This window comes from Limulus polyphemus, unplaced genomic scaffold (assembly GCF_000517525.1).
Source record: "Limulus polyphemus unplaced genomic scaffold, Limulus_polyphemus-2.1.2 Scaffold1654, whole genome shotgun sequence".
In the NCBI taxonomy this organism is placed as follows: Eukaryota; Metazoa; Arthropoda; class Merostomata; order Xiphosura; family Limulidae; genus Limulus; species Limulus polyphemus.
Genome location: NW_013667264.1, coordinates 61,310 through 72,336, shown reverse-complemented (window position 1 = coordinate 72,336; position 11,027 = coordinate 61,310). Strand labels below are relative to the sequence as shown.

The 11,027-nt window shown below is 34.9% G+C and overlaps 2 protein-coding genes across 8 annotated transcripts in view; both read right to left on the bottom strand.

Moving 5' to 3' along the window:
• Window positions 1–539: 539 nt before the first annotated feature.
• Window positions 540–6,249, bottom strand: LOC106464440 (putative phosphoenolpyruvate synthase). Of its 6 annotated transcripts, none has more exons than XM_022392159.1 (2): window positions 5,901–6,249; window positions 540–5,835 (listed from the first exon to the last, which is right to left on the bottom strand). In XM_022392159.1, exon 2 carries the CDS (start codon window positions 5,240–5,242, stop codon window positions 1,235–1,237), a length of 4,008 nt encoding a protein of 1,335 aa, XP_022247867.1. In that variant the 5' UTR covers window positions 5,243–5,835; window positions 5,901–6,249; the 3' UTR covers window positions 540–1,234. The 6 variants fall into 6 exon arrangements, with proteins under 6 accessions (XP_022247867.1, XP_022247866.1, XP_013780036.1 ...); XM_022392158.1 differs by having other exon boundaries at window positions 540–5,829; XM_013924582.2 differs by having other exon boundaries at window positions 540–5,809.
• A 4,249-nt stretch (window positions 6,250–10,498) lies between these two features.
• LOC106464439 (tubulin delta chain-like) overlaps window positions 10,499–11,027 on the bottom strand; it is an 8,770-nt gene continuing 8,241 nt past the window's right edge. For both annotated transcript variants that reach the window (XM_022392153.1, XM_013924581.2), the window contains exon 6: window positions 10,499–11,027. This exon is cut by the window's right edge and continues 531 nt beyond it. The gene's annotated coding sequence lies outside the window, so the exon portion shown is untranslated.

The following is an 11,027-nucleotide window of genomic DNA, read 5'->3' as shown; positions in this document are numbered from 1 at the left end:
TTGTAGACTTCCATGCTCCTCGTGTTTGGCCAATACGGTGAAGGAAGGTACGTATCAGTTTCTTTTAATGAAAACACCTATTTTTTAACAGGCCCCTCATGAGACAGTGAAAAGGGGGGACATTTTTGTTGAAAAAAACAAAACAAAACAAAACTACCTAATACGGTTTTTCTTAATTTGAACTGAAATTTTTTGGACATTGTTATTGGCTGGAAAGAAGGCATTTACAATATTATTTTAGTGTTGGGGCTGTGAAAAGTGATTTGAAGTGTTAAGGTGACTGAAATCTGTCGGTGCATCGCGAGCTTAAAACCAATATGCTTAACTTTCAGTTTACTTTTAAGGTGAGAAGAGATAGAGAGAAAATCAGTATTGATAATAATTTTTCTGTAACAGAATATTTCTCCTCCTGACAATCTGTCCTGTATTTTATCTTTCTTAATGATATTCTTGGAATTTGGTAGCTGAAAATGACCACGTATCTGTTATAAATCCAGTGTGCAATGATGTGCAATATTTCAAATAGAAAAACTAGCATCTGTTGTAAGTAATCTCAACAACAGTCGTTTAATCAGTACAAGGGCTAATACACCCAATCAATAATCAATGTAAAACATTAATAATGCATGGTAAAAATTACTCTCTCAATACTAGAAAATTCAAAAATAAATTGCATACATTAAAGCTCAAAATAATAAACCCTTTAGTCACATTTTACATAATAACTAAACTCTGAAAACGTTTTATTTATATTCAAACAAACTTGTTTTAAAATTTTCCTACTATTTTTATAACACCATTGTACAAGTAAACTGATATTTTTCCAATCTCCATCTATCAGGCTATATATTTCATGTTTAAACATTTAAGCTTTCATGCTGAAACTTTCGAAGATTCAAAACCAATTAGATCAAATATTTTCATTAATTACTTTTATTAAGTTAACCATTTTTCAAATATGAACCAAATCATTGTTTTAACAAAATCAATTACCCTAAAACTAGTAATTTTAATCAACATCACCTTTTATCTACCATTATTAGCTGAAACTTTTAACCTGATTTGTGTTAATATTCAGATTTGTAATTTAATTTTCAGCATAGAATGTAATTTCAAAACTTGACAAGGATTTCAAGTAAGGGCTGTATGTTTTCAGAATTTTTATCAACCAATTACCAAGTAAATATTTTGATATGCAAAACTTACAATTAATAACCAATAAATTTCACTATATCTATGATAATTTGTCAGTTATACTTTTAGCATCCAGAGGATGTTCTAAACTAGTTAATTTTTCTATCCGTCCACTGCTCCCATCAAGCTGGACCATCTCTCCAGAAACAAAGAAACTTGTAGCTCCATGAAGTCCCACCACACAGGGAAGTCCATACTCTCGGGCAACAACGGCACCATGAGAAATTAGTCCTCCCAACTCAGTAGCTATTCCAGACAAAAGTGGGAAATATGGACTCCATCCAATGTCAGTACTATATGTGACCAGGATATCCCCCGGTTGTATTTCAACAGCTTTTTCTAGACAAGTCACCACTCTAACTGGACCTTGAATAACTCCTCTGCTAACTGGTGTACCTATGATATAAGTATTTGAAGTATTTTGTTTTTTCATCTCTGTTTTGTTTACTGGTTTAGTTATTCCTCTAGTTATTTCAGCAAATTGTAGCGCATTCAACTGAGGGTGGATCTTCCGCCGACGAACTGCTTTACTTATTAGCCTTGATGATCGGGTCTGAAGTAGCTGTCCAATTTCTTCGTGAGTCAAGAAAAACAGGAGACAAGCATCAGGTAAATATCCTTCTTTCACCATCAGTGTAGCAAGATGATTGTAAGCTCTGCGTAAAGCATCATATTTTTTTATTACGAAAGATTTGGAGGATTCTCTGAGCCGGACACCAGATCTTACTCGAGGTAAAAGAAACCATAAAATCAATTTCTGCCACCAAGATAAAGATACCTGAAGATTGGAAATTGTTTTTTCTTCACTGACTTCTTTGTTCTGTACAAAGTCATCATCAGCTGTTACAATTAGAGTTTGTAGAGACTGAACAATATGTGTTGGATCAATTGCCCAGGGCTTAGAGTAGATGTCAAATTCCTTCACACAACGATGTCCATGATTACGAAGGAATTCTCGAAAAGCCTCCCCAGCTTTAGATTGACTGACACTTAACCACCTCGAAGCAGTTTCTGGAGTCATGCTTAGAAACTCATCTTTGTCAATTTCTTTACTAATATCTAGCACCAGTTTTTCTATAGTTGATGGAACATCAGCACTCTCAATGTTGGTACATGTGGATAGAAGGTAACCAAAATCTGAAAACACTTTTGTATTCCACTCTTTTTCTGCTGATACCAACAAGTTTAAAACAAATGTATTCCATAACATAGAGTTCACACTGCAACTAGAATGACATAAAATTGGTTTGTTAGTAATACTTAGAATATTTTGACCAATGAACTTGTACATACCATCTGCCTCTTTATAGTTCAGAGGGAGATCACTGTCAGCATATTTCTTTTGCAAAGTTCTAAAATTTTGCTCACCTAATAGTAGACCCTTACCCATGACAAAGGCCTGTCTTAACTTCATTGGTAAAGACATATTCATCATGCTACATCTGTCATTAATACGATCTGTTAGTTCTTTATCACGTATTAGCGAACCAAACAATGCCACCTTGTAACCAGCAGCCATATTATTTTCACTACCTAAGTATGGATCACTAACCATATCATAGAAAATATGGTTGAACTTGCATGAAAAAGTTTGGGCAGTATAGGGAGAGAACATTTCAGATGGGAATCCAAATTCTAATGCCATTTGCTTAAAAGATGCTTCAAAACTATATAGATTAACTATAAGCCCAAGCGTACTCATAGCTCCAGGCATAACCTCACCAACATTAGCTTTGCTGAGAAATTCATCTTCACTTTTTAAGGGTGCATCCATTTCGTGAGTAATCTCAAATTCTGTCTCCGTATGAGCCGACGTCACCGGTCGGGCTTGTAGTAGATAAATGTTTTCATTAATAATAGCCCATTCAATGTCTCTGAGACTAGTAAGATATTCTTCAACCAAGATACCAACTTTTCCTAGTGCTAAAGCTGTAGACTCTGAAAGGCATGATTGTGAAGAGTCCCCAGTTGCTGCTGCTACTTTTATTTCACCATCAGGTTCTACAACAGTACAGATGTTTTTCTTACCAATACTTACTGACCGGTATGTTATTTTGTTGGTGTAATCCCTATCTAAAAATATAGTATCAGGTTCAGCAGCAGCAGAAACAACAGTTTCTCCAAGCCCATAGTTAGCTGAAATGGTGATAACTGATGGGTTAGCAGTCACTGGATCACAAGTAAACATAACTCCTGCAACTTCAGCAGGAACCATCTCTTGAATAACTACTGCCATAGGAGAGTTTAGCAACTGACCATTGCGTCGTTTATACTCAACAGCAACATATGAAAACTGAGAAGCCCAACATTTGGACACAGCTTCTATGACCTGTGGAAGTCCTCTAACCCCCAAGAAGGTTTCATTCTGTCCAGCTGCTGACATTTCATCTGAATCTTCACCTGATGCTGAAGACCTAACAGCAAATCTGAGGTTATCCAAATTTCCCCCAAAGATCAGGAGCATTTTCTTCTGAATAGCTTCAGATACTTCTGCAGGAAGCTTAGTTTTACTAACATCCCTCACCACACGTTCACAAATTTCTTTCAAGTTCCCTGTAACATGACACCATGCAACCTCCTCAAGGGTCATTATTACTTCATGTAAATTACCTTTTTTTATGAATTCCTTATATGCTGAAGTTGTAACAACAATACCTTTTGGGACAACAAAAGAGCTTGTATAGTGAGAAATTTTCGTTAACTTGCCCAGAGAAGAACCTTTTCCTCCAGCAAGTCTTGTAAGTTGACAATTAGTATGATCAAAATCTAATGCTAGTTGGTTTATCATGGGTGATTCTTGACTGTGAAAGATGTCTAGTGGAGAAGGAATAGGCGCAATAGAAGGTTTGGTCATCCCATATACAAACACAGATATCCCAGATCCTTGATAGCCATTCATAGTAATGGTAGAATATTTGAAATGTTGTTGTGTGGTTCTATTGGTAAAATTACACAAGTGTGTTTCAAATGTTATGGTACAATGAATGTCTTTGTGACCAGCTTTAAAAGTAAACCTCTCAAAATGAGGTATTTGTTTATTTTCTGCTGCTAGGTGAAGTTTGAAGTTACATGATCTGATATGGAAATACATCCCATTAGAATGAATGTAATGTCCATATACAAGATTGGTTACAATTCCAGGAAATGACAGAGCACCCACATGGAATAAATTACCATTCTTGGTAAAACCAAAGAAATCAACACAACGATGTAACTGAACTGTGGGTCCTAAAGAACGTTTTCTTATTCCCCACAAGATAAACTCTTCTTCTATTCCCTCTACTGTAACACTTCCTAGAAGTTGTCCTCCTTGTTCGTACACATCTAGGACCCTTTGGAACCTGTTAACGTCTGGCAAGTAACCAGACCATGGCTCTTTGGCTAATGCCTCAGCCACTTCACTTAAGTTTATGTCATTAGTTAAGTCATAAACATTCGACATTGTTTGCCAAATGAAACTGAACTTGACATGCAACACTTTGGATTCACAAATACCTTGACGAGTTTCTCTTAAAAGTCCATTAAAAGAAATTCTCCATTTTCTCATGGCACTTATACATTTCAACTCTAACCCTCCGCCGATGAATTCGTTAATATTTCCAGTGTATATTTCTTTTGTTGGTCCTTCAGGATAGCTGTAACGTCTCCCATCAGCTGTCTTTATTAAAACCATGATCTCCGCCATCTTATTTGGTAGCCTGGACATCTTGACCACCAGACATTCCCCTGTGGACTTCACACCACAGAAAAAGACCTCATCGCAGTTGGTAGCTACATGGTTTGCAGTCTGAGGTGCTTCTAATGCTGTCTCTTCTGCTGGAGGCATACATCCACTCTTTACCAAATCTGTCAGGTCATATAGGTCGTATAAATCAAATCTTTTTCTAATAATCAATCTCCTGATTTTCAGGTAGAAAAAACTCACAAACTTCTTTAACAGGAAATATCTGCCTGGTAGGCTGTACACACCATGTAAAGGTGGTAAGGCCTTCGTCGTCAGAAGATAGTAGAAGGAAAATACAAAAATAACTGCAAGGATGGCCCACATTTGGACTTAGAACTATAAAAATTCAATAGTTGTTAAATTGTATATAAAGTTGATTAACAAATAGCATCTATTACCAAAGATGTAACCACTACCAACTAAGTGCACTAACAAATCAAACTACTAAAATATGGCTTCTCGTTGTCAAAGGACGTCCTTGGGGAGGAAACGTTTAATTATCTCAAATTCTGCTTGATAAGATCTTCCTTTCACAGTTTAAGATATAGCGAACAATTGGTGTGATACATCACCGTCATAAACAACTGACATTATATTAACTTGACGATCCTTTCATGTCACTTTTATCTTAAACTTAATCTCCGTCTTTTTACAACGTTAATATCACAAAATTCACTGCCCTTGACGTTAAAGTATACAGCTGAAAAACTGCACGGAGATAAGAGTATACATAAAAACAGCGAAACAAAGATGTTATGAAAGTTTTTATGGCGTCCGTTTGTCAACAACAGTTTGATAAGAAGTTTGTTTCGAAGGTGTGTTGCCACTTGAGATTTCGAGAGTCGGGCCCTGGTTATGGGTTAAATGTAAGTGTAGAGGACGCTGTCTCACCTATAATGAGAATAATATGGCTAATACTTTTGTTTATTTTTAATTTAAGTATCACCAATTATCGAAAATTAAAACAACAATATAATATTACCTACTTTGAGAGACACCTAGTTGTCAGTTCTTCTATCGTCACAAACGGCTGTCTTGTTTTCTTCTGCAGAAGCCGAAAAATAAAATCCTTTCACTGTTGTATCTCAACTTGTTCTTTTCTGTTACTGGAGGCAGTATGGTTTTCTATTGCCTCATAGTTTACGTCAGAAAGTTGCACACACGCGACTGGTTCAAAAATTAAATTAAATTAAACAATTAGTGACCAATTGGACGATCTGTAGTGTTTTCGCTGTGTAACGAATACGCGAAGAGTAGTAAAAGATATTCGTTTGTTTTGTTAAATTTCGCGCAAAGCCACACAAAGACTATCTGCACTAGTCGTCCCAAATTTTGAAATGATAGACTAGAGGGAAGGCAGCTAGTCAATACCACCCACCGCCAACTTTTGTCATCCCGAATAATGAAATTTGACCATTTAACCTTGGATCCACAGTCTGACACGCTAATTAATGTGGCCACGTTCGTTCCAGTAGTAAAACTAAAAAAACAACAACGATTAAATGAGAGTTTGTAGAAAATGAAAGTAAAGTATATACACAGTTTAAGTTTTGAAGAAATATAATAGCAGAAAACAAAAATAACACTAGAAAGAAGGTAAGTGTGAGAAATCTCTAAATTTAATGAATTTTTAAAAAGAAACGTGTGTTTTTATTAATTACCTCTGTGAGTTCCAACTGTACGAGAGCAAGGTCCAAGGTCACTATACGGAAATAAAGTACTCTCCTCACAACTAGAACACGACTTTCACTAGGACTGTACGTGAGGGTTTGATTATAGCTTTATTAATGTAATTTGTAAATATAGTACTAATCAATTTGTGGTCTTAAAAAAACTTATTTTTTCAATAAGGGGTAGCATTTTTAATATATAAAAATATTACAGTTTATATCATTAAAATTTTGAGCTCAGTACATTGAATCATTTTGATGCAATGGGTTGTGTATGACTAATTTTTTCAATGAGGTAGGAATACTACCATTAGTAATTACTAGCACAAACAGCCGCCCATAGGGCAGTGTTTTTTGGTAGCTTAAATTAAAATTTAACATTAATTTCCTTGCTTGATAACAAACTCTGACTTACTGATTAGATTACAGAACACTAACTCTTTTGTTTAATCGGCCTCCACTCCATCCTCAACTATTTAAATAATATTGTTACGTCTCTGTTTGTAAATTGATTTTCCGTAACTTCGTTCCGACGAAACTTAAGCGACACAAGTCCTTTCTTAATAAAACTGGTTTATTCTTCCCGAATATAACTTTACCGATACACTCAACTTCAACAATCGCGCTAAACAAACGCTATAACGTCTCTCGTGCTCTCTGACTGCAGTTCAATTACTCACTGTCACACATTACATTACCGCGTCACGTTGTCCCCTCTTATATATACCCGACTACCCTATAACTAGTAAATACTAGAGCATTCGCCAAAGTACGGGATAGTTCTAGAAAGTAGAGAGCGTGAGAATCACGTGATCTCGATGACGCAACAATATCAATCGATTCTTGTATGTAAACTGAACTCTTATTACTATCAAGTCGGTGGTGTAGGAGGCGGTCACCCATTTTTCAATCTGTCCAAATAAAAATGTATCAAAATTTAAAAAAATATTCTGAGGAAAAGCAGGAGAATGCATAAAATGTAATCCAGAAACCTTGGATCCCAGCCATAATAAATGTACCTGTAACAAACATTCCCCTCACTTTTCTGTGTCAAGTAAAATTAGTCCACCCCCACTTTTAATTTGCCTCCTACACTTCCGCAGGTTTAAGAAGTTTCTATATTTTAAAACTGCTTCAGGGTTTATTTTAAGGTAATTTTAGAACTGCACAAATCTTTGAGGCATGTGCCATGACCCAGTGTTTGAGAGTCTGAGAAGCATTTGTTTTTAAATTATAAGCTCGATACAACTTGGCATTATTGGCAAATCTTGAATTTATGAAAGTTTTACTGTTTTAGCCGTCTTTTACCATGTAGTGTTTGACATAAAATGTAAATTAAAGTACAATTCAGCATGGTTTTGCATTTGCGAGTGTTTTAAGTCTTTGAACCATCGTTTACCTTGTAAGCTCATGTAGTATTGTAGTATTTGACACAAAATGTAAACTAAAGTACTATTCAACATATGTAAGACTAAAAATATATTTCTTGTCATATAAACACAGTGTTTTAAATTTTAACCATCTTAGTATTTGACCAAAATTTTAAAACAAAGTTCTAATCACCATATGTAAAATTAAAAACATACTTCTTGTCATATAAACAGTAAATAAAGGTACTTTTGGTTTTCAGTATCATGGTCATGCATTGGCTTCTTGTTTCTTTATATGACATTGGAGTTTTTATTATAAATTTTAGTACTGCACATTAAAATAAACCCTGGACTCACTGCTTTTATGAACTTTCTCGATTTTTAACTTTGTATGCCCTCTAGCAAGAATCTAAATTAAAACATTAAAAATATAACTTAACCCATCCCTCGAGTGCTAGGTCCCTTGAACATTCCTAATATGCAAATAAAACAGCACTAAATTGTCCATTCTCTGAGGATTGTTGGATATTCAAGACTATTTAGTGTAAGAGTTATCATTTACTTCATTTAGTGATTTATTATTTAGTTTTCATAACAAGTTAAAAGTTAATTATTTTAAAAGCGATAGTCATGACAAATTTCATGCGTAACTCAGTAGTACTGATACAAATAGCTTCCTTATACGTTGAGCACAAGTTATATCAATTGGAGAAAACGATGACTAGGCGTAACCTGATATGATGGGGGGGGGGGACGTAAGTCCATTTGCGCGAGTTGGTTGGCGCGCTCATGTGACATTTTTATGGCCGTTATTTATTACTTGTTTACAGATCTTCAGCAGCAGACAGGCGAGAATTCGCGGGAGATTCAAATTGTAGAATCAACAGTACTTTAAAACAAAATGTTAGGGTGTATATTTATTTTCACATTTAATTTTTAAATGTGTAGTAGATTTTGTATTCAACTGCGAGTGCCCGTCACAGTTTGTACATAACGAGGTAAACTCCCTAATAATGTGTTTCTCTTTTATATATATTTACGGTGGAACCCTATTGTTACGACAGCGTAAGTCACGCGATGCTGGGAGCATGCGCGCTGGAGTTTCTGGAAGGATCATAAATTTTCCTGGCAACTCTAGTTTGTTCGAGGCGCTCTCTTTTTTAGTATATAAGCATGGCGAGAAAAAACAGCGCAATTACAGAGACAGATAGATAATTGAGTTAAGCGAACAGTAGGCACAGTAAGTAAAGTGTCTGAATCACTGTGACTTATAGCGTGTGTTATAATGGTTGTTAAGTTTAAAGTGGCTGTGGAAATTCTGTGTACTAAAAAGTTGTATCAAGAACGAATAAACTAGTTTTAATTAAGAAAGGACTTGTACCGCTGAAGTTCCTCGGAAAGAATTTATACCAGAAATTAACAAACGTGAAGATACGCAACATTATGGTACATATATATATATATATATATAATATTTACGCACGAACAACCCCTCCCCCCAAAAGGGTTTCTTTTGTCTATTATCATTAATTTTTCTCACTTTCTTTGATGATGACCTCTCATTATATAATTGCTTTTGTAACACTGTGCTACATGCAGATACATTTTCATACTTACTAAAGTTTCACATGAAACGAGTTCCACTCTGGACCAAAATGACCCCACCCCCCTCCGCACCTGGCTACGGGATTGATACCAGCAGATCTACAGTCTACCACTGGGCAATGCTTAATCTCAAATACAGTGAACACACTTACGTGTTCTCTACAAACTTACAAAAGTCTATTATATTGTAATTTTCGTGTACAGTTTCCAGTAGTAAAACAGTTCAACAACAAAACAACAATCTTATTATTATCATTTTTTAATTATTTATATACAAATAATATTATTTCCTAACAATGGAGTTAAATATTCAAACATGCAATATAACAGAACTTTAATAGACAATGTGCTCATTGTTGACTTGACCACAATTAAACTTCTTAGATGTTACTCTCTCGTGAATGATATGAAGAAGGTTAAGTATTTTCTTACATCATCCTTGTCATCAGTCTAATCTAATAAAGTGTAAACCTTTTAGACACGTGCCAGTTAACACATCACATTGTTTTAATTAATCCATACAATTTTATCTTTTAAAAACATGGATTTTTTTCCTCATATGGACATAACTGATTTGATAAAGCTTATATATTTTACACACGTGTATATATATATATATATTGTTACGACAGCGGAAGTCACACAACGCTGTAGTTTCTAGAAGGATCATGAATTATTGAGGAACTCCGCGAATGTCCTAGTGTTTGCCAGGTGCCCTCTTTTTTAGTATAAAAGCCTGCCGAGAAAATCCAGTGCAAAGTTAGAGATAGATAGATTGGAGATATAGATAATTGAGTCAAACGAACAGTAGGCACCTTAAATAAAGTGTGTGAATCGCTGTGAATTATAGCATGTGTTTATAAAAGTAGTTAAGTTAAAGTGACTGTGGAAATTCTGTGTATTACAAAGTTGTATCAAGAAAGAATAAACTAGTTTCAATCAAGACAGGACTTGTATCGCTGAAGTTTTCGGAAAGAATTTCTACCGGAAATTAACAAACAAGCATATACGTAACAATATCAATAAATGAGCTGCTTATTGCAGAAAATGATAATTAAGTCCTTTCTTTAAACAAGATTTATTTAATTAGAGTAGAACCCCATGACAAAACAAAGAAAAGAATAAACAACACTGAAGACTTTCGGATAGGACTTTTCTCATCAATTAATGTGATCAGAATGACCATTTTCTTGTGGGCATGCCATCACATATTCTATTTTTTAAGGCTGAACCTTCAAAGAGCTTCATAATCATGTTATTTTATTCATGCTAAGAGAATCCTTAGTGGTAGATTTTCTTTTTATCTCAGAAGACTTCTAGTGCTTTAAAATGCATATATCCACAAACAAGTTTTAAGAATTCATACACAGTTATAATAGTTTTACTCTATCAACTGTCTAAACAAGATGTATCTGTCTTGTTGTTCTAGCAATGACACGAAAGTAAGATACAAAAACCTGTTCA

Excerpts from the sequence above, each read along its gene's own strand:
- LOC106464440 (XM_022392159.1), bottom strand. The coding sequence starts at position 5,242 with ATGTGGGCCATCCTTGCAGTTATTTTTGTATTTTCCTTCTACTATCTT.